Below are 24,359 nucleotides of genomic sequence, written 5' to 3' on the forward strand. Positions count from 1 at the left end.
CTACATTACTACATACGGGGTGTCTCAAAACTTTTGATTATATTTTTTATTTAAGTAAAAATCGATTCTATAAATAAAAAACCGATAGTTTCGAGACACCTTCAGAACAGAAAAGCCTAATTTTAAGATATTTTGTACATTTTTCACACGCATGTGCTTTATGTGGTTGAATTTTAGTAATAAAAATAATTCGCTATATATATATATATATAGATATATCTATACATATAATAATTTATAAATAATGTTGTCTCCTTGTTTTTGGGCAAATAAAAACTTCAATGGTCAGAATGTACGCACGCGCAAGTATCAAACCTTACCTTCCAAGTCGAATAAAACTAAAATCGATGCGAGAGACTCGCACGTGCCGCACGTCCATTCTTTTCGACGGGGCACGCGCAAAGGGTAGAAAAAGGGGGGCTTGCATCTGTCGGTCTCTCGGACCCTCTTTGCACGACGGTTGTGAAAGCGAGGGGGCTGCTAGACCATCGAGAGAGTCGGCCAACGGTCGCTTTCACTGACAGTTCTTCGCCCCGTGGTACCTAGTGTTTCCTAAATTTTTCAAGAAATAGAGCGCTTTTTCCTGTTTTTTTTTGTCGACGAGAAAGGAGAATTTTCGCACCGAGGAGAAGTTTGCGCGCGACAAAGGAAACCATTAACGCGCCTGCTGTGAGCGACGGAAAATCCGGCTCGGAAACTTTGACCGATAACGAAGCGTGATACCCTGTGTGAACGGACAACCGAGATCCCCTGAAGTTAAGGGACGAACTTTAATACAAACGCACGTATTCTGCAACGGAAGCCGAGACGCACGTAAGTAACGCGGTGTCATTACTTTTAGATGATGACACGCTGTAAGACGATCATCAGACGCCAGCAGATGCCCAACTTTATGACTCCTATATTGTTGAGCTCGTATCCGTTGACACTTTATCTCAATTTTCGTCGCACGGTCTTATTTATTGTTGGCAACGTGTTACTATATTATTATTTTGAAATATATTAAATATAATAATATTAATATATTTAATATATTTTTACGTGTTATTATATCAATATTTAAAATATATTAAATATATTAATATGCATTAAAATTAATTAAATATATTAATATATTAATTTATCAATATTTTAAAATATATTATATATATTAATATTATTATATTTCTAAAATATACATATATATATATATATATATATATTATTAATATATTTAATATATTTTAAAATATTGATATAATAACACGTAAAAATATATTAAATATAATAATATTATTATATTTCTAAAATGTATTAAATATATTAATATTATTTTATATTTTTAAAATATATTAAATATATTAAATTGTATTACCTATCTCCTCCTTTCGTAGATGAGAGAGTGCCAGACGCTGTAAAAGAATATTTTATAGCAATATAAAATTTGTAGACTCTGAGAAATATTTAACGTAAAGGATATCGAAGTTAAAGACAAAGCCAAGTTGAAAAGCGTGGCAGATGTTTTAAAAAAATATTTTGTAACAACATTTCTCAGAAATATTTGACGTAAAAGGTATCGAAATTGAAGTCAACGTCAATAATTAACTCAACTGAGTTTCAACACATTATAACAATTATGTATTGGAATAGAACGGATATTTTACAATAGATTTATAATAGATGTAATAGAGATAATAGAGATTATAATAGATATTATTAAATAGTAGCTTATTGCATTAACATGCTAAATGCATTATTAATATGCAATATAATATATTGTTATTATACGTTATTATTAAAGATAGCCGGGATATAATATTATGCAAAATTGTGAAAAAAAGGAACAGCCAAATTTCCTCTTTTTATTATATTATATAATATTAAAATAATGCTGTTTTTTATAATTTTTTTAACAAAATTTTATTTGTTATGATTATTCAGGAATGCGCCTTTTTTGAAATATAAAAAATATATTCACTGCATTACAGGTAGGCTAGTGATATCAGATCATAATGAAGAGATGTTCATCGGTAAAGTATTATAAATAAATATATATAGTGACAATTTTGATAAATAATATAAGGATATTTATAATATATTAAGTGTATGGATTAAAATGGCTTAAAATAGAATATCTTATTTATTATAAAAATATAAAGATTTTTAATTATTATAAGACAAAGAGGAAGAAATACAAAATTATATTATTTAAAAAATTACATAATTTGATAAAAAATATTTAACATCTAATTTAATATGTATAGGCACCTTGTCTAGAAGACATTGATGGTGACGCTAAAAGAACAAAAGGAATTACACAATTCACGGTAAGTTAAACTTAATAAATAATTATCTCATTGAAATACTTATGACACGTTTATATGAAGCAATTAATATGCAAAATAACAGACATAAGTTACGCAACTTGATTTAAAAATTAACAGTAAAAATTGTTTCAACAGGAGAAAGTTGTTATTCGTTATCGGAATATTTGATAAAGTTCAACAGTGCTTGTAATCACTCTTTGTCCGCAATTATTACAGTTGATTCTACTTAAAAAGCGGTATAACATCAGTTTTTAACTTTGAAAGTTGCTCGATCATAATATAAAGGGAGAATTGTATTTAGTTTCGAGTTCTTGTGTAAATTTGCAAGACAATTCAGAAAACAATTCACTAGAGACAAACCCGAACCCTTTCCTCTCGAACCAGGCTTTTGTGGTTAACGTAGCGTATAAAAACTTTTTTTCTATATCAATTCCATCTTTATTCCGTGTATACCTATTACGCATATCGATATATATTCGAAGTTTTATGAAATTTTGCTTTATTTTGCTTTATAAAATATAATAAAAAATGTATTGTTTGAAATTTAATTAATTAAAAGCTTGCAACAATTTTTAAATTTTTATTTTGCGTATATAATTTTAAACAAAATGCCACAACGCAAAATTGCACGATTGCATTCGATAGATTGTAGCAAGTTCAGCCGCAAAGCGATTCGACTTTTACAGAGACCGAATGTACAAGCGTTCAATATCTTGTAAATTTTTACATGGAATATATAAATCAAAAGGATAGTTTTTTTGTATTTTTTACATTTTAAACGATTTTATTAAAAACTTTTATTGAAAATGGAAAGATAGAGAATTCATCCTTTTTTTTATAAAATTACCAAGTTAATTATGTCATATAATTTATTGTTATATTTTATTAGAAATATTATTTATTACATATTTATAGATAGAGAGAGATCCTTTTTATTATTAATAATTATTAAAATAATGTCATATAATTTATTGTCATAATTTTTTATAAATATATTTGCTAGCAAATATATTAACAACTATATATATATATATATTATATTATATTATATTATATTATATTATATTATATTATATTATATTATATTATATTATATTATATTATATATTTATTATATTATATATTATATATATATAATTGTTGAAAATGTTGAAACATGTCTAATTAATAATTAGCAGTAGTTAAAGTACTTCTTAACATTTGAAAATAAAATAGGAGTATCGTATCTACTTAACGTCGCTATCATCAATTGAAGCTTGCAATATCCGAATACACGCACGTTTCATCTTTTAACAGGATCCAAGTACAAAGGAATACCTTCAATTGGCTTTAGCCAGAGTCCTGGAATTACAGCGAAAGATCAATGAAGGCACATACGTTGCAGAAATCGATCATGACAGCGGTGATCCGGGTAATGCAAAACTTTTCCGATACTTTATCTTTCTCCAAACATCACATCGTAATCTTGTATCCGTTCTCACGAGCAAGAACTTCCGCGATGTCCTTAGGGAAAAAAAGTTGCGATCACTAACCCCTTCGTGAAGTTTTAAACAAAGTTTGCTGTACTATTTTTTTTTTCGTTTAACCACAATTTTTCCTGAACTTCTCAGTGTTAGAATGATTTATCTGAGTAATTAATTATCATATAAAGTGATAATATATCTTTATAAAAGAGACCGGAAACATTTCAGACTTACCTATTTATTTCTAATTCGGTTGAAAGAAAAGGGCAAATTGAGAGGTCACGAAACTCGTATCAACTGTCACAAATATCTCTTGAAAGATTCTGCAAAATCAAATTTCACATGATACAACAATCATATGAGACGTCGTCGATCTGTACGTGCTTAACTAGAAACTGATTCTTGCAACGTATCTTGGTAATCTCGTCAAATTCATATGTGATTCTCAATGCAACACGACGCCAATGCCGTGACATTTGTGCGATATGTAGAGCGGAATAAGTTATTTTTTCCCACGGAATAGCTTTTTGCATATATAGAGAATTATATATCTCAGGAGAATAATAATTTATTTCATAAACAACATTTATTAATTTTAAAAAATAATTTTTAAAAGGCAATTTATAATATTTATAGTACAATTAATATTTTAAGTGAATATTTTATATTTTAATAATATTTTTTAATATTTTTATATTTTATATTTTTCAATATTTTTATATTTTATAATATTTTTAATTATTAAGAATATTTAGTCAGCTCTCGAAATAAATACATAATATACATACTTATCTATATTATTAATATTTTTTAATATTTTTATATTTTATAATATTTTAGGTAAATATTTTATATTTTAATAATATTTTATAACCTATGATATTTCATAACATTTCTAAATTTTATAATATTTTTATATTTAATAATATTTTATAACAATATTTTAAGTAAATATTTTATATTTTAATAATATTTTTAATTAAAACAAAATTTAGTATATAAAAAGGCCAACTAATCAAACATTATTAGATGATATAAACTAACAAGTATTTATTTTATATAAGATAATAATAAGAAAAACTAGCACGTTTTGAATATTTTGAATATTTTTATATTTTATTTATAAATATTTTATAATATTTTAATAATATTTTATAACATTTTATAATCTTTTTATATTTTAATAATATTTTTATAAACAGTTTTATATTTTTCCATTTGTAAATAAGATTTAAATCTACATTAAAAAAGAAATTTGTTAAATTAACAAATATTTAGTTCAATACGTTCAAATAAATCATTTATTTGAAACAAATAAATATTTATTAGTTTCGAAAAGGATTTTCTTCTATATCAAATAAATATGTTTTATATCAAATCAATATTATCAGTTTCAAATAAATCATTTATTTGAACGTATCGAACTAAACCAAGAATCAACTAAATTTTTTTCAGAGTATAATAATCGACGCTCGTCGAATGAATCTCTGTCTGGAAGATTATTCTTATACAACATCTCGCTATTATTTTACAGATTCGTCAGGCAACGATGAAGATTTGATGAAGGAAATTTTTGCCAAAGTGTTTCAAGATCTACCGGGAACGTCCGGCTCGCTCGCAAAAATAATCGACGGAGGAACGTATCGGAGGAATCCTCGCATGGATGCGATATACAGTAAGAGAATACAGTTATTAGGTTTTGATACTTGTCGGAGAATGGCCCTTGAGTTCATGAAGAGCATCGTGCAAGAATCGCGAAACAGCTCCGCCTCATTATCAGATACGGTTGAACCTGGTGATTTGACGCTTCAACCAAATGAATCGTGTTTGAGAGATAAAATTGTAGCGAGTGATTTGCGGAAACGAGAGTCGAGCGCGGAAACTCGAGCGAGAATGTTGAGAAGTCTGGATTTGCATCTCGCCACTAAACAAAGAGATTATACAGCTAAATTAATGAATTCGAGTAAACAGTAACTTCATAATTTTCTCTCTCTCTCTCTTTCTCTTTTAAATGAAGAGATGAAAGCCGAGAGAAAATGTCTAAATTATGTTCCACAAAATAATACCTTAATTATATATACCGACATTAATGCAATGTAAATTTAAAAACATGTAAGAATATTTTACTCGGTTAATTAATATTTTTCTTTTTCTCCATTCAGCACAAAATATTATGAATGTTTTCAAAAAATATTTCTAAATATTTCTATAAAATATTGCATAAAAACATTTTAATATGGTTTTAGGAATATTTCAAAATGATTTAAAAAATTTTTGTGATAACATTTTTTAGAATATTTTGAAAAACTTTTAAAAATATTTTTCAAAATCTTCTTTTTTATCGCTCAGATATTTTCTTAAATATTTAATACATATTTTTGAAATATTAGTTTAAATCCATGTTTAAAAATATTTTTGAAAATATTTTTTAAACATGAAAAAACTGACATAGAAACATTTTGAAAATATTTTAGAGAGTTATTTTATCTTTTAAGAAATATTTTTAAAAGATTGTAAAAATATTTTGTGCTGTATGGGTCATGCATATAATCAGCTGATAATGACAGATGAACGCAAATATGCCTTTTAAAAGATTTCTAAAAAATATAATTACTGGATTATTTTAATATACGAGAGTAGACATATATTTTAGAAATTTTAAGTAAAGTCAATGCTTCACTTTTAGTCATTTCAACTCTCGCAAACATTCTTTGAAAACTTATCTAGTCATCTATAAAACAAACTAGTCATATAGCTATCACATAATTATTCTGCAAAGTTATTTATTTTAGACATATATATATTTTTTTATTATATATAGGGTATCCTAAAACTATATTTTTCAGCTAATTTTGAGCAAAGTTAGCTTTAATAGAATTTTAATTTAAGGCTTAGTTACAAAAAGATAAGTATATAAAAAATGACAAAAATAGAAAGTTGCTAAAATAGTGATCTCCTTTGCTATATTTTTGTCGAAGAGAAATTGTCTCTAAATTAGCCAGAGAATCTATATTATTAAAAGGACACAATGGTTTTGGGATACCCTTTAAATAAGATAGAGCATTTAAAATTATCACCTTGATTTAAATAAATATTATTTGTAGAGAAAGATAGATCAAACTAAAAACGATTTTAAGAGAGATAAAATTAATAAAATGAATCTCTTTACATAAAAACATTTCGGAAATTTGTGGAAGTAACTTTAATTTTGTTATGTAATTATTAGAGATTATTATGATCAGACTCTGATAGCTGTTTACAAAAAGAACAAAATGATAAGAAGAAGGAATTATTACTCTTTTACTAATTTTAGCTTTGTTTACAATTACTCAATGGAATAATAACAATTTAAGTTCGACGTGTTGTAATATAGAAAATTGGAAACTAATTTGTCATTTGAAAATGTTTAATACTAGACAAACTGTTCAAATAATTTATGATGTTTTCAATCGGAAAGATATTTATTATAATGTTATAAAAAATTGTGCTATTAAAAAGCAACACGCATTAAAAACATTTTTATTTAAAACACCGAAGCTTTAAATTTCCGAAAAACCACTAACTAGAAAAATTTTCTTTTATTCATTTTAAAATCATGCAAACTTTAATTTAACTCACTTTTCTCTATAATAACATGGACATAAATCAAGATAATAATTTAAAAAATGCCCTGTGTATTTATATTGTAGTCGCAAGAGATATATTTTAACTTTATACATTTTATTTTTTTTTTATCTTTATATATCACAAAATTATATCAAACAGATTAATGTAACAAAATTTGAATAAACGAATTTATAAATAAAAAAGAAGTGATAAAATCTAAAAAAATATTTACATCGAAAAAGAGCAGATTTAAATCATTTCATCCCACATGTTTTGAAACATCTGATTGTTGAAAAGACAAACTGTGAAGAGAACAAATAAATTGAAATGCAGAAAAAGAATATCTGTGCACAATATTAAAAATATCCAACAGACAATTAATAAGATAGTATTAATATTAAAATAATTTTATAATTAATAAAATGCACAATAAAAAATTTAAAATTTAAGAATTTATAACAGCAGATCCAGAATCTTTATTTATTTATTATAACAAAACCATGCACAGTTGAAAAAATTCTGTTAAATTTAATATCACATGTCCCAAACGGTCCATAGAAATTTTTGTGTTAATTTAACATAATATAGATATGTTAAATGGAGACACAAATATTGTGTTAATATTTTAACACAAAATAAATGCAAAACTTCAAATAATTTCAAATAAATTTTGTGTAAAATAAACATACTTTTAATGTAAAAATTAACAAAAAATATGTTAATTTAAGATTTTATCATCACCACTTATATTATAAAATAAAAAATCAACATTTTTTTCTGTAAATTTTAACAAATAAGTTTTGTCACTAATAAAGCATAACATATTTATTGTGTAAAATTAAAAATAGATGCACATTGTGTTATTTTACATTTTTTTCAGTTGTGTTAATAATTTAACATTTAAGTTCAATTAACAGAACAGTATAATATGTTAAATTAACACATGAATGTGTTAAATATTTAACACAAAAATGTTTACAGGGATTTTAACAAGTCTTTGTGTTAAATATTTAACACAAAAATATTCACGGGGTTTTTAACAAGAAAACACAAATTTTTCTACTGTGTGAGGATTAGCGATAAATGTAACAAGAAATACACGAGAAGAACAAGACGAGTATTTTGTAAAAAAAAAAAAAAAAGATTTATTCACAGAGTGTACAAATAAAAAACCTAAAACTTCCAAACTATGAATGATATATGTCTTAAACAGTAAAATGTATACATCTTACAAATTATAATTCATCTCTCGTGATCCCCTCGAAAATAATAAATCCAGAAAGTCACAAAATGTTCAGCAGTCGAAAGTTGATCGAAGGACTTTCTTTTTATTATTTCGAAAGGAAGACATACATACATAGCTCGTGTGAACGGTGTGATTTGTTTTTATTCCCCTGAAGCGCGAATATAAATTATCAAACTAATTCTCGGAAACGCGGATCTCTTTTTCAGATCTCACAACTTAATTAATATCGCGTTGAATCTTGGGAGAATCTCGCGTTCGCATCTAATCGGATATTATGCGCGTTTATGCAATAAACTATCCTATTTGAAAGTAAAACACAAGAAAATGTCGATAAATCTACCAGGATTAGCCTATTTTTACGTTTCATTAAATCATAACAAACTTATGCACATACACACACGCATACACACACACACACACACACACACACAAAATACACACAAAAAATGCTCTACATAATAATCTGTAAATCCTACCTCGTCAACTTTTTAACACAACTATATACGGTTGATTTGCTTTCTACCAAAATGCACATATCGTTAAATATCCACTTTTTTCTGCGTATTTTATAGTGCGTCTATGCTAAAAATATATATACGTTCTAACAATAAATCTCTAGGACGATTTATTGAATTAAACAGGCCTAATTTACAAATATGTGCGATGGAAAAATTCCATAAAACAAGTTCAGTAGCAAAGATCAAATAATAACAATGTTTACCAATTGTTATACATTTCCAATGCTTATTTTGTAAAAATTTTTAAAAAATAATAAACCCTTTTTGTTATAGATTTTTTTAACAGTTATCTATAATTCTTATGACGGCTTTAAGCCATTAACTGGAAGCAATATAAAGCTTCTATCTATACGATAACGTGTGATAAGCTATTTCAGTATTAATAATAACATTCTTTTTCGATCATTCGTTTCGTTGCAAAGAGCTTCTTTTTTTATGACTTATATCTACGCAAAATAATATAATGTATATAATTAATTAATATAATTTTATATTTAGAAATTAAGAATAATTACGGACACATACATAGCAATTAATTGCTATGAAGAAAGTAATTATAATAATTACATCTAATATCTATATATCCCTTTATAAAAATATAAGATCTTAAAATATCCGGAGATAAATTTTCTGCTGATTCGGATCGTCGTTAATAAGGCCGGATAATTAATTTGTGCATTACGTTGTTTCAAAAATCAAGTGTTACGTATACATGATTGTATAATTAAATTCGCTTGAATAATAAATTATGTATGAAAAATCGATCACAGCACGGAATAAAAATTTTACAACATACTTTAAGAGAAAACTCAAGGAACAGAAAACTGAAAAAAGTGCTAAAATACGAACAAGAAAATGATGAATAATTTTGCATAGCGATTTTGTTTTTTCTATGTCCTACTATTTATTATATCTATCACAAAACTGTTTCCAACATCCAAATTTTCTCTCGTCGATTCTATGTACAAATCTGTACGTATATTTAGCACGTAATCAGGTAATATATGAATCACCTCCTTCTTCCCGAACAATTTTATAAAATGTTGACAAAACTGTACCATATGTTTCGCGATAAGTAGAGGGCTCCGAGCCTTGGGCTTCCCAATTTTCGTCCAAGTTTAAGATGGTAATTAGAATCGATATCATTGATATATCATCACGTAAATCTAACGTCAAAGTCGATCCACAAAAAACATTCGCAAAACTTCCGACGAGTCAGTGTCAATACAGCACAAAATGTTTTTAAAATCTTGGAAAAATATTTCTTGAAAGATCCAATAATTCTCGAAAATATTTTTAAAATGTTTCTATGTCCGCTTTTTCATGTTTAAAAATATTTCTGAATATAGATTTCAACTAATATTTCAAAAATAGTTTTTAAATAAAATAAATAAATTTTTTTTAATATTCTAAAAAATTATCACAAAACATTTTTAAACCATTTAAAAATATTCCTAAAACTATTTTAAAATATTTTTATGCAATATTTTATAAAAATATTTATAAAAATATTTGTTGAAAACATTCATAATATTTGTGCTGTATGGGAAAAAAACATTCGCAAAACTTCGCCGACGAGTCAGTGTCAACCCATGCAGCACAAAATGTTTTTAAAATCTTTGAAAAATATTTCTTGAAAGATGAAATAATTCTCGAAAATATTTTTAAAATGTTTCTATGTCCGCTTTTTCATGTTTAAAAATATTTTTGAATATAGATTTAAACTAATACTTCAAAAATAGTTTTTAAATAAAATAAATAAGATTTTTAAAATATTCTAAAAAATGTTATCACAAAACATTTTTAAACCATTTAAAAATATTCCTAAAACCATTTTAAAATGTTTTTATGCAATATTTTATAAAAATATTTAGAAACATTTTTTGAAAACATTCATAATATTTTGTGCTGTATGGGAAAGGTATCCGTGTTTAAAAATCTGTGTGTTTCTTCATATTGTGTCAAAAAGACTCTCGAAATCAGAAGACAAACATTTTTCTACCGTGTGCGTGTATTCATTAAAATCTAGATTAAATCATTCCTCGCTTCTATCAACTATTGCGCTTAAGACAAACAAAATTGGCTCGTTTTTATTCGCAACTACGAGAGGATTTAGAGATAGCGATCTATTTAATTGTTTTAAATTGTAATATTTCAATTAATTAATTTTTTCTCATAATAATAATAATGATAATATTTATATCCAGAATTGCAAACAAGCAGACAAATAATTTTGACTACGCCACTTTGTTTAAAACGTGGCGTAAATCGATCTTTTAACACCTCTCGTTAATCCTCCATATATATATTATCAATTGACAATCGCTCGATTATTTTATATTTCATATTATATTTTTTTTTTCACGCACTGCTTGCAATTCGTGAAATTCATCACTAAAATTCTTCAACTCTTATCGTGGCTGAAGAATTGGATTTATGCCGCTTTCCAAACCGGCGGATTGATATATATTTTTTCTTTTCTTTTTTTTTTTTTTAATGCTGTTGCACAAGAGTAGGTCCGTTGCCGGGATTTCTCCAAGGATCCGGCATGTCGTAGTGATCTGGAACCGTGATGAGAGCATCCGCGGCGGTTCGATCGCCGTTGCAATTCTGGGGTTTCACGCGAGTCGTGTTGACGCACTCGATCGGCAGCTTGAAGAACTCGAGCTTGTAATTGTAGCCCTGGCTGGTGATACGGATTATCGTGTGCAGCGGCACCTCCATGTAGGGCAGCTCTTCGGGCTTCTTATCGAGGAAGAATCCGATGATGCAGCGCAGCACGGCCTGATGCGACACCACGAGGACGTTATTCGAGCGCTGCAGCTCGGCCATCACCGGCTCGACGCGTTGCATCGCGTCGATGTAACTCTCGCCCCAGGGATAACGGTAGCGCAGCTTGTCCTGATCGCGCCACGCGAATTCCTGTCGTCAAATCAATTGTTCACGTGTAATCTTATTTTTATTCTATTTAAAAAATTTTTTTTTTAATAATTTTTTTATTTAAAAGAAGGAATTTTGACCCTAAATCTCCTCTCTAGAATTCATCAGTAATTTAAAAAATGTATTAAAAGACAATACAAATTTTTTAAAAATAATAAAAAATAATTTTTATAATGTATAATATATATAGAGTGATCTCTGATTATTTCTAATATTGTTTAATTTTTTTTAACCATAAATCTGTCTTCTAGGATGCATCAGTAATTTAATGTATTAAAAAATAATGAAAATTTTTTAAAAATAATAAAAATAATAAAAATTATTTTTTTTTATTTAGAAAAGGGGGTTTTGATTTTAAATCTTCCCTCTAGAATCTATCAATAATTTATTGTATTAAAAAATAATAAAAACGCGTAATCTCATTTTTACTTTATTTTATTTTTTAATTTTTTTCATTAAAAAATTTTTTCTATTTAGAAGAGGAGGTTTTATAATCCTAAATTTCCCCTCTAAAATCCATCAATAATTTATAATATAAAAAGATAATAAAAATAACTTTATATAATGTATAATATATAGAGAGTGTGATCTCTATTTTTGACCATAAATCTCTCCTCTAAGATGCATCAGTAATTTAATGTAATAAAAAATAATACAAATTTTTAAAATAATAAAAATAATTCCATATAATCTATAATATAGCGTGATCACGTTGTAAATATTATCATCCGATAATATATATCTCTGACTATCTCTGATATCGTCTAAATAATGATACGCTGTAATTCTTGTGTCAATGCATATAATTTTTCACCTTTTATCAATGTACGAATCGCTGCGTAATATCAACATATTGCACTGTAACAATTTTTTTATAGCAGCTGCTGGGTACCAAAAATTCTTTTTTGTTATATTTTAAGAGAACTCTAAATACAAAGGCTCCTTGTATTTTTTCGGACAGAGAGAGAACACATTTTTGACATTTAAAGTTTCTTTGGGAACCTATTTATCCGTTCATTGACTCGGATGCTATTTTTGTAATACTTCGCTGCGAGCTATTATTAGAATTTATTAATAAATGATAAATTACCTGCGGATAATGTTCTTGCATTTCCTCGTAGGAGAGACTCTCGCACACTCCCGCGTGAAGCTCGTTCAAAGCCGCCACGTGTTCCTGAGGGGCCTCGATCCCGCGCGCCGTCGCGATTGTTCGGCGAAGGCGACTGGTGAGGACCCGCAGATCGGGAATACGCATGGCATTGAACTTGGTTGACAAAGCTTGAGCATAACGCTCACCCCGGGCGCTTAACACCGCGTCACCGCCGACTTTACCGAGCACATTGTACTCGCTTTCACCGTGCTGTATATAAAACACGATATAAAAATATAAATTTAAAAAATTTTTAATTTTTTAATTTTTCAATTTTTATTAGATATTTTTATATTATTATTTTTTTAATATTTATTTTTAATATTTATTTAATATTATTATTTTTTATATGTTATAATACTTTATTCGCAATTAATACTTTTTGACAGAAATCAACTGATAACTGTCAAAAACAGGGTTTTGGATTTTCGTTAAAGCTCTCTCTTTTAAATTAAAAAATACAAAGTTACATATTTTTAAAAAGACGAAAAAAAAGAAAATAAATGTATATATAAAAATGTTTAAAAATTACATTAAGTACATCTTTGTTAATTTTAATTTTTTTATAATGCAATATAATATGTTAACTGCTTACCCTTGAGAAATAGAGCGTATGGGGTTTAAGGCTGATGTCCCCGAGGTATCCGAGCACGGTGGTCTCAATGTGACCGGATACCTTGCAGGTTTCGATGTCCATAGTAGCGGTGTCAATTCTGATCCTGGGATAGATCCTGTCGTCCATCGGTTCGTATGATCTGGCGTAAAAGGCGATCTTTGAGCGCAAATCTTCCGCAGCCACCGCAGCATCCACGCCTGCATAGTCGGCGCTATGTCTCACGATCTCCTTCTGATTCTGCTCCAGGACTTCCGGATCGTCGCAGACGCATTCAATGAATAGAACGCGATAACCCAGCTGACCGGAAAAGTAATCGTGGACCTCCGCGCGCTGAGCTCGTGTAGTTATTATGGCATCCAGAAGCTAAAAATAAGGAGAGTTCCAGTTAATAGAGGTGCAATGTCAGTTCTTCTGAAAAATCGATTCTAGACTTTCCAAGATTAATGGTCACTCAATCTTATTATTAAAAAAATTTGCTAGTTAAATTTTAAAATAATAATATGTTATGAAAATTCAAATAATATGGTATAATACTTTGAACGCGATTATTATTTTTGACAGTTATCAGCTGATTTCTGTCAAAAAGTATTAATCGCAAATCAAGTATTATAACATATTATTTACAGCATACTTACTATTTTAATTTTTTTATCATATTATTATGTGTAAATTTAATTAGCAAATTAACGCTTTATTAATATTTTTGACAGAAATCAGCTGATTTAAACCTTAATTTGCTAATTAAATTTTAAAATAATAATATGATATAATAATTAAAATAATATATTTGAAGTAAAATGTATATTGTAATACTTTAAACTTGATTAATATTTTTGACAGTTATCAGTTGATTTCTGTCAAAAATATTAATCCAGTTAAAACAAACTTTATATTATTATTTTGAAAATATTCCTTTGAACATAAAATCCAAGAATGGTGCACGCAAGTGCGCGTTTGTGTTGCAATAAAAATAAAAAAAAATAAATGATAGCGAGAATAATATTTTGCAATTTTTTTACGAATATAATCACATATAGAAAATTATCCTTGAATACTTACCGCTACGGTATTTCCTGATGCGAGCCAGGCCGCGCAATCCAGCATGGCATCTCTTTGTGCAAGGGCTATTAACGTGTTGTTTGCCGTATTATCTGACAGGAGGAGTTCGTGTGATATATGAGGTTCGAATCGTTTCCTTCGATAATCACTCACGCGAAACACTGAAACGGAATTTGCATTTTAATTCGCAAAACAGGTTCTCCGACACGTATGTTTAATTAAGAATAAAAATCAACATGAGATAAACGATAATGATTACGATAAATCTTTGGATAGAGTCATGAAACAGATGTGTGTCTCAGACACAATGTATAATTATTTAAGTATGTATATATAGCATTAAATATGCATTTTTTACCTTTTGTGGTTACGCCATTCCAGTTAAGTCTACGAGCAAGACTCTGGCCGATTTGGCTTTTCCCACGAGCCGGTAAGCCACAAATGGCTATAACAACCCCCACAAATTTGCGCGATGACTTCGCTACTGCCGGCATTCGTGCTGTGACCTTTTCCTTGCCAGGATCTAAGCAGAAAAAATAGACAAATTTAAAAAAATTATATATTTATTTATTATTCAATTTGGTGCACCAAGTTTAGCATATCCGCGATCGTAGTTCATTATTTTGCAAGTGACTAGATTTTTATTTTTTTCAATACAATATTAAAAAATATATTAAAATATATCAAAATATTTTAGAAATTTTTTAAAAAATCATTCTTAAAAACGCATTACGTAAATCAACAATATGTTATTGCGACAAATAAATAGACGACCTTAAAAGAGTTGTATATTTATATATTACGTAATTTAATGTATCGAATTTAGCATATCAGAGACCAAAGTTCATTATTTTGTGAGTGACTAGATTGTTTTTCATTACAATATTAAAGAACAATTTTTATTAAAAGTGTACTAAAATGTACAAGAAATATTTTAGAAATTATTTAAAAAATATCAAAACCTTCTATAACACATTTATATGAAATCAAATTGTATTAAATTGTATTTAATTAATTTAATTTCTTGTAGTAAATAAATGGACGCCCTTAAAAAATGTTTTTATTTATTATATAATTTGACAGATGCGCTGAATTTAGCACATAAACGATCAAAGTTCATCGTTTATTCGTGGCTAGACCTTTATATTATATCGACAATGTGTTAAAATCGCATTCTGTTTTCAATTAATTTAATTTCTTGTAAATAAAGAATAAAAGGCGGAAAATAATGATATAATGTATTTTCAGTATTTTCGAATGTTTTCTCCGAAATGTCAAAATTTTCGAAAATTACAAAGAACAAAAGCTAAATATAATTATTCGTCAGAATTTCGTTGAATGAGGATTTCTTGTAGCAGTGAGTATATATTTTGGCAGTATGTCTGACTTTGCGGCTGCAAATAAAAGCGAAGTAACATGAGAATGATTAGATATATGTATTAGATATATCTAATTCGCACGAAATGACAGCGTGACTTTGGCCTGCAAGAACGTATATACGGAAATGTGTGTTTGCGTTACTTTAAAATAACATTAAACGTAAAATATTTACTTCGAGCAAGTGCGTCAGGAGTCGCGAAAGCACAAGTAAATAGAATCATTGAAAAAAATATATATATTGTTTATCTTGAATTTTTATGATGCGTCACGCATTTGGAAAAACATCTAATTACGAGTATGAAGCACTCTAAGCAATAAACATGACGTATATAAAACGTTATGCGACATCACATTTTTCTACGCGCAGAAAAACAATTTTGCGTCATAACAAACGTTAATTTCTCATTGAAGGCTATATCTATGTAGAAAAAACACTGTAATTATTTCAATAGCTCCGAGTCGAAAAATACATCTTCTAGACAAAACGGCGACTTCACAAGTTATTTTACAAATAAATAACACAATGAAGAAATAGATTAGTCAGTGAATGAGACTTTAATTTAAATTATCAAGCGCTCTCTAGTATCAACAGATTACAAAAGAGCTCATTGTATATAAAAAAATAAGAAGAAGAAATAGAGAAAAAATATATAAGATGTAATTTTATCAATTAAAATGTCTGTGAGCCATTTAAAAAATTCAGATATTTTAAGAATCAATTTTACCCCATATTTACAATACAATATCTTATAATATATAATACATAAAAATATATATAATATATAAAAAATAAGAAAAAAATAGAGAAAATATATATAAGATGTAATTTTATTAATTGAAATGTTTGTGAGCCATTCAAAAAATTCAGATATTTTGAGAATTAATTCTACCTCATATTTACAATATTTTATAATATATATAATATATAAAAAATAAAGAAAATACATGAGATGTAATTTTATTAATTAAAATGTTTGTGAGTTGGAAAAATTCTGATATTTTGAGAATCAATTCTACCCCATATTTACAATACAATATCTTAAAGTCTCGTAATGTTTCTTCCTATATGTGCTATATTTTTTAGCACAACACGATAATAATTTTTAATTTCGAGCACTGTCAATATTTACCTCGTTTACTTGTTTTGTGTTTATTAACGCAACGGAAAAATTATCTTACCCAACACACACATATTTCCGTAAAAGTATAATAAAGATTAGAGGTTGCTGCGTGCACACGACTATCGTCGAACAGCTGACAGGGACGTCAGAGTTAAGTGACAGTCGACGAAAGAATTGAAAGTTGATTTTGTTCCGCGCTTGTTCGATATGCAAATCACTCACGTATACTGAGACATCGTCGCTTGAACTGGCACATCAATATGTATGATGCCTCGTGTTCCCACACTAGGAACGAATTTTTATATTTAGAACGCGAACGCGCGTGCACATTGGTTTTGTGTTTGGGCTTTTCCGCGCGTCACCGAAGCCAATAAGATAATTCGCGCGAAAAAATTAAATACGCGGAAAATTGTACGTGACAAAATAGAATAATTATTTCAGTTTCTTTGACTTCTTTTACCCATACAGCACAAAATATTTTTAAAATCTTTTAAAAGTATTTCTTAAAAAACAAAATAATTCTCGAAAATATTTTTAAAATTTTTTAAAAATATTTCTTAAAAAACAAAATAATTCTCGAAAATATTTTTAAAATCTTTTAAAAATATTTCTTAAAAAACAAAATAATTCTCGAAAATATTTTTAAAATCTTTGAAAAATATTTCTTAAAAGACAAAATAATTCTCGAAAATATAAATATTTTAAAATGTTTCTATGTCCGTTTTTTCATGTTTAAAAAATATTTTCAGAAATATCTTTGAATATAGATTTAAACTAAGATTTCAAAAATATGTATCAAATATTCAAGAAAATATTATCTGGGTGATAAGGAAGAACATTTTTAAAAATAATAAAAAAATTTTTTTTTAATATTTAAAAAAATATTATTACAACAAATTTTTAAATTATTTTAAAATATTCTTAAAATCATTTTAATATGTTTTATACAATATTTTATAGAAATATTTTGAAATATTTTTTGAGAACATTCATAATATTTGTGCTGTATGGGAATACAGTACGTCTTATTAAAATTTTTTTATCATAAAGGATGAGCCCTATTATATGTATATTAATTAAGACTGCACGAGAGTGCAAAATTAACTAAACTAATAATTTTATAATTATTGTTATGATTGATTATGATACTACATGTGTGATTATTATTGTTTGCGGTTATTTGCAAGCAAAACAGAGATGACAGCCTCAAGAGGAAAATATCAAAGAAATTATTATCTGGAGGTTGAGAATGTTGAGATACAATAAAAGCTCTTATCTTCTTTCTAAATTGATACAAAATTATTTCATGTTATCTAATCAATAATTAAGAGATAGACTATACTTTTAATTATTATTATGCGGGAAACACGTATGAAATCATTTATCGTTCCACTTAAATCTCTTTTTTATCACATGTACATATAATATATATTTAATGATAAAAATGACGAATATTTAACATGTCAGGAATAATCTAATTTTTAACACTGAGATTAAAGAGTTCAAAAATGTTTTAAACAATTTGTAATCAATTTTATGTTAAAACTTTATGAAAGTTCTTTTTTTAAATTAATTATTAATAATAAAAATTTTATATATGTAAAGGATCCATTAAATATATAAAAAATATGATAAAATAAATATAAATAACTTTACAAATAAAAATCTTATTTAAGAAAGAAATAGAAATAAGTCATATTTTATTAAGAATTTAATTTAAGTTTTTAGTTAATAATTTATAAGTAAATATAAAATTTAATAACAATTCTTAAAAAGTTATAACTCTTAATATCATTTCATCTCATTATTTTAAAGATCTTTTTATATTCACAGAAATATAAAAAAAAATTAATTCGAAAAGTCGTAACATATAACTTTAAAATATTTTGTACATACATAATTTACACAAGTCTTTGGACGAAATGGTGATAAGTTATCGATTTCTCAATGCCACTCCAGAATGATAAATTGAAAAAACGTTTCAGAATTTTAAATTTATCGTCGCAGATAGATAATATTTATCGATATAATGTTTGGTTTGCAGAAAAGAAGAATTTCTCAATGTATAATAATCTGTAAAAATATTGATTGTAAAATTTTTATTTTTTGCCCCCTTCTCTCTCCCCCTTTCTCTCACACGAACATGCGATTTTATATAAAAAGAAATAAATATATTATTTATAATATTTATCAATTTTTAATTCTATTTTCTATTTAAATATTTTTATATAAAAAGATTCTTTATACTTTTCGTAAGAAAGGATATATTATTTGATTGTGCATACGTGAAAGCTGCAAATTTAAATGAAAACTATTACATTATGAAACAGGATATGAGATTTATGTATCAGAAACAGAAATTATAGATGCAATACGCGTTCACATATGATTAACTCATTAACCTTTAATAATATATTTTGATTTTACATGTCTCTCTTTTTTCCTCTCAAACGCGATTATTGATTATTCTATTGACTATATTCATGGAATTATATTTCAAGATGAATTAGCATTGTTAGAATCCAATGTTATGTGAAACAACGTCGTTTGTAACATGAGAATCTAGTGTCGCAAATAAAAATACGGATGTTGGAGCAAAAACGTGAAACGTAAATTGATAAGTTGATTAATTACGCATTCTCGAGTTTATACAACATAGATGAGAAAAATCTGAATCCAAAGTACATAACATGTTATTTATCTTTCGTATGCATTAATGATTTGTCTCAAAAATGTTAAATGTAAAAAAATAAAAAATAATAAATGTAAAAAAAATAAGAAAATAGAAAATAAATAAGTTTAATTTGACGAATTGTACATTTATAATTTTTTTATATTTTTTTTATTCTAGCTCAGGGATTTTCTCAAAGCACATTGAAAACAATATAGCAATGCGAAATATGAAAATTTCTACATCTTTTTCTTTCGTCTTAAACATGTAAAAATTCTCGCTCTCGTCAATTGGACGCAAAAAATAGCAAATAAAGTGTGAAGTGCAATATAAGATAAAGAATAGTGTTGATTGCGATATTGCAGACGACGACCTCAATATAGCCGAGACGTTATTTTCCTTTCACTTTTTGTTTCCTTTGAATTTCATTATAAACCGGCTTCTAACGTAACGTAAAATATCCATCAGTGGATCTCTCTTTCAGATTATTTATGCAATATATGCGTTCTATGCATGTATCTTTTGACAGATAAAGACATTTAAAAGCGAGATGAGGGAGACATAAATTGAAAATTAATTTTGCCCATTTCAACAACATCAGCTGATTGTAATATAACAAGCAAAATTATATGTAGAAATGTATATATGAATAACGCGATGCAATTATCTTTTTATAAAATAATTATATTATTTGATTAAATAAAGTGATTAATCAAATTATTGTCTTAATTATATTGCGTACAACACAATAATTATAATATAGATAAAACAAAACAAAAAATTATGCTATTATTCACGAGACAAATTTATAGGTATAATATTTAAAAATTTTACTGAGAAGTGATAATTTTTAATTTTATTTAACAATAATGTGTAAAGCAACTTAATTGCTTTTTTAATTAAATTTGTTATCTAATTAAGAATGTTTAAATGATAAATAAGAGCTAAACGCGGATGATGGTGCATCAGTTTTAAGAAAGTTGAATAAATTATTTTTTTCTTGAAACTGACGCACAATCATCCACGTGTTTGACTTTTATTTATTATTTAAATTTAAAATATATATAGGTACGTCATATCCAGAGCCTTATTAAAATTTAATTTGTTAAAACTTTATTATTTCAAAAGAAGCTTAATTTCCATTCAAATATATCCCAGTCAGAAATGATCGGTCGAAAAGACGTCGAATCAATATTGATTCAACTAATTCGGCATCAATTCGACTTTAATTCGACGTCGATTTAACTATCATTTCTGGCTGGGATGCTACGATAAACTTTAGATATCTTGCAGTGTGTGAATCTAAAAAAAAGTTTCGCAGCAACAAAATTTTGGTTGTAATTAAGAGTCTAATCTGTTAATTTTTTATTTAAAATCTCTCGATTTTTTTTCAAGGATTACGTAACACAAGATATATTCTCGTACAACCAAAAGCTTAATTTGTCTGATACAAGTTGTACATTCTGTTTTGCATATACATGTGCATTTCCTGCACTTTTAAATTAATTTTGCGTTGTTATTCATCATGCAATCGTATTGATTCCTTGCCCGACGTAGAGACAAATACTAAAAAAGCATGCGATGACGTAGAAGAGAAGACACGAATTATACAGTGTTTCTAAAACTACGTCAGAGATTTTAAGAGCGTATTCTAAAGATTAAAATAAAAGAAAAAGTTCCTATAAACAAAAATGCTTTCCCTCCGAATTATAACCTCCTAAAATTGGGGGTAAAATAAAAAAAAGTAATGTAACTTGGAGATTTTTTCACAAATCTTTGAAAAAAACTTTTACATATTTTTTTCGATTTTTTTACCCAATTTTAAGGGAGCTATAATTCGGTGGAAAGTATTTTTGGACCTATTTTTGTTTATAGGAACTTTTTCTTCGCCCTTAAAATCTCTGACATAGTTTTAGAAACACCCTGTATAAGCAGATGTCACAGCAGTATACCCTTTCGAAATCAAGCATAATTTTACCTTGCCGCTCTTCTGCGTTAGGGACCATCGTGGCTGCGTCGGTGTTGGAGATCGCCAACCCCGTATTAGATAGTATTTGATGTTTCCCAACGAGATCGCTCCTTCTCTCCTGAAGGATGCCGGATTGCAGGGCTAGTTTTCTGATCGCGAGACAATAACCCAGTAAAGGGGCCGCCAGCAAATCAAAACATGCGGCGACCCAGGGCATAACCGGGAAATCCGTATCTTATGACGGAGAACAACTGGTCGTCCTAATATTGGGTTCTCCTCTTTTGGTCTCTCGATGTCGATTAATGACGTATTCGATCAAGGGCTAATCAAAGGTTAAGCCTCGGAACAAAAGGAAGCCCGCGACACGGCCAGTTTTTCAAAAAAAGGGCCAACGAGCAAGAGCCACCTCTACTCTATCGCGCGATTAGGTCTCTCTACCTTTTTCCCTTTATCGCGCCAGTCTGGCCTGGTATTTCTACACCTCCTGGTCAAGCAAAAGCTCCCGGCTAAAGCTCTTCCGAGAAGTGGTCGCTGCTCGTGTGCCGTATTATGGATAGCAGATCCTCCCTCATTCCAATTTGCTTGATCCTCACCTCTGGAGCCAGTTTGCGAGCTTCCTTGGAATCGGTCAGAGAAATGCCTTTAGAACGCGGCGTGCCGCGTAATGTTTCCCTCTTGCTGCTCCGGTCCTCCGTTCCTCCCTTTGTCACTGTTATCGATAACGACGTTGTTGTGTTTCTCTATGCTATGCCGTTGCTCGTTGACGACAGTGCGCGCGCGCGGCCAAAATACACCTGCTGGTTAATTTACATAGTAACAGCGACACCTCGCTCCGATATCACCGATATAAAAAAAAACAGCGATTTTGGAGCCTTTAAGTCTTTCGGGATGATCGCTCTCCCTTTGTGCTGCTTGACGCGGCCTAATTTCACTCTCTTTCCCCTTCGGCTTCTCCTTCCCGAACGACGAGGCTGTGACGTTACGTGGGTATATTTATTTCGGCCAGCTGGTACTAGAGAGAAATTTCAGCCAACGCTTCTCGAGACCTCTCGCAGACTCATTGATTCTTCCAAATTTTGGCTTCTTTCAGCTTTAGCAAAGACGCTCTCCTGATCGCGACGCAAAGAACCAGATCCCAAAAGTGTCCAGACGAGGCTGGATTCCGGTTGTTGCGAACGCTTGGTCGATACTGTACTGTTGTCTGCTGTCTACGACGACTAGTAGTTCTGGTTCCATCGCGGCTTTTAGCAGCATCGACCAGAATCAGAGGCGAGCCGATCCGCCAATGAAAGATGAGCTGGCCCCTCTACCACCAACTACACTCGGACAAACTTGCGCGCCATCAGCGAATGTTCCCTTTTCTTCACGACCGATTGTATTTCGACGTGTCTGCTGGTCCCGAAAATCATGAGCGATAAAAAGCACCAGTCCCTAATTTCTATGAATTCATAAACGAGAAGAGAACCTCGTTTATTCCTTTAAACCCATAACATTAACTTCGCTTATCTTTGTCACTTTTGGGGTCTTATGATCATCACTCATATCTGTTCACTTTAAATACAATCCAATTTAGATTGGATAATAATTTTTGAATCCTAAGAACTAGTTTCGAGATCTTGACCTCGTTTAGAGCTACACACGACAATTTATTCCAATTCGAGGATATACCATCTAATATACATATCTGATTAGAATCATAAATTACATATGTTGTACGCTTGATGAAATAAACCAGTTCGCATCATTTTTCTTGGCGGATCGCATGTGCAAAGTCCACGGCTGTTTTTCCTATTTTCACGTAATCGTTTGGCAAACGACCATCCAGAGGCGCGTGTACGATTATTTCGTCATTGGCGGAGTTAAATGGAGGAGTCGCGCCCATTAATGTCCTGACCTGCCCGGGTTAGATCGCGTGTACGCCAATGTGGAGCAACTCCTCCGTATAGGCAAAGTGGACTTTGGAACTTGCTTCGGTGTCGAAATAACTTCGAAAAAAAGAGGACCAAAAAAGCTCACCAAAAGAAATCAGGTTAAATAATTAAATTAGAAATTAAATTAAATTAGAAATATTGAATTAAATTAAAAATTATAAATAATATTGAAAATATAATATATAATATATAAAATATATAATATATAATATATAATATATAAAATATATAAAAATATATATAAAAATTATAATATATAAAAATTAAAAATAATATTGAATTAAATTTAAAATTAAGATACTAAAAAAGATTTCGTACCTCGTTAATTAATTAATTAGACTAACAAAGTATAAATGATGTAATATCTGCATATATACCATATA

The 24,359-nt window shown here is 28.4% G+C and overlaps 2 protein-coding genes across 3 annotated transcripts; one reads left to right on the forward strand and one right to left on the reverse strand.

The window, feature by feature from the left end:
- Window positions 1-1,991: 1,991 nt before the first annotated feature.
- LOC114937286 (uncharacterized) lies at window positions 1,992-5,928 on the forward strand. The gene is made up of 4 exons (XM_029310713.2): window positions 1,992-2,009; window positions 2,244-2,306; window positions 3,603-3,717; window positions 5,304-5,928. The coding sequence occupies exons 1-4, from the start codon at window positions 1,992-1,994 to the stop codon at window positions 5,741-5,743; spliced, it is 636 nt and encodes a 211-aa protein (XP_029166546.2). The 3' UTR covers window positions 5,744-5,928.
- Window positions 5,929-8,495: 2,567 nt separating this feature from the next.
- LOC114937279 (6-phosphofructo-2-kinase/fructose-2,6-bisphosphatase) lies at window positions 8,496-23,299 on the reverse strand. Of its 2 annotated transcripts, none has more exons than XM_029310697.2 (6): window positions 22,055-23,299; window positions 15,263-15,427; window positions 14,905-15,065; window positions 13,825-14,208; window positions 13,170-13,439; window positions 8,496-12,061 (listed from the first exon to the last, which is right to left on the reverse strand). In XM_029310697.2, exons 1-6 carry the CDS (start codon window positions 22,260-22,262, stop codon window positions 11,633-11,635), a joined length of 1,617 nt encoding a protein of 538 aa, XP_029166530.2. In that variant the 5' UTR covers window positions 22,263-23,299; the 3' UTR covers window positions 8,496-11,632. The 2 variants fall into 2 exon arrangements, with proteins under 2 accessions (XP_029166530.2, XP_029166531.2); XM_029310698.2 differs by lacking the exon at window positions 22,055-23,299 and adding an exon at window positions 17,464-17,653.
- Window positions 23,300-24,359: the final 1,060 nt, after the last annotated feature.

The sequence above is a fragment of the Nylanderia fulva genome, unplaced genomic scaffold, assembly GCF_048542155.1.
Source record: "Nylanderia fulva isolate GAGA-0341 unplaced genomic scaffold, ASM4854215v1 Scaffold11, whole genome shotgun sequence".
Taxonomy (NCBI): domain Eukaryota; kingdom Metazoa; phylum Arthropoda; class Insecta; order Hymenoptera; family Formicidae; genus Nylanderia; species Nylanderia fulva.

Excerpts from the sequence above, each read along its gene's own strand:
- LOC114937279 (XM_029310697.2), bottom strand. The coding sequence starts at position 22,262 with ATGCCCTGGGTCGCCGCATGTTTTGATTTGCTGGCGGCCCCTTTACTG. Across the intron at positions 14,209-14,904 it reads CATCAGGAAATACCGTAGCG|CTTCTGGATGCCATAATAAC; the intron begins GTAAGTATTCAA and ends CCTTATTTTTAG. Across the intron at positions 13,440-13,824 it reads ATACGCTCTATTTCTCAAGG|CACGGTGAAAGCGAGTACAA; the intron begins GTAAGCAGTTAA and ends TTTTATATACAG.
- LOC114937286 (XM_029310713.2), top strand. Across the intron at positions 2,307-3,602 it reads AAGGAATTACACAATTCACG|GATCCAAGTACAAAGGAATA; the intron begins GTAAGTTAAACT and ends ATCTTTTAACAG. Across the intron at positions 3,718-5,303 it reads TCATGACAGCGGTGATCCGG|ATTCGTCAGGCAACGATGAA; the intron begins GTAATGCAAAAC and ends ATTATTTTACAG.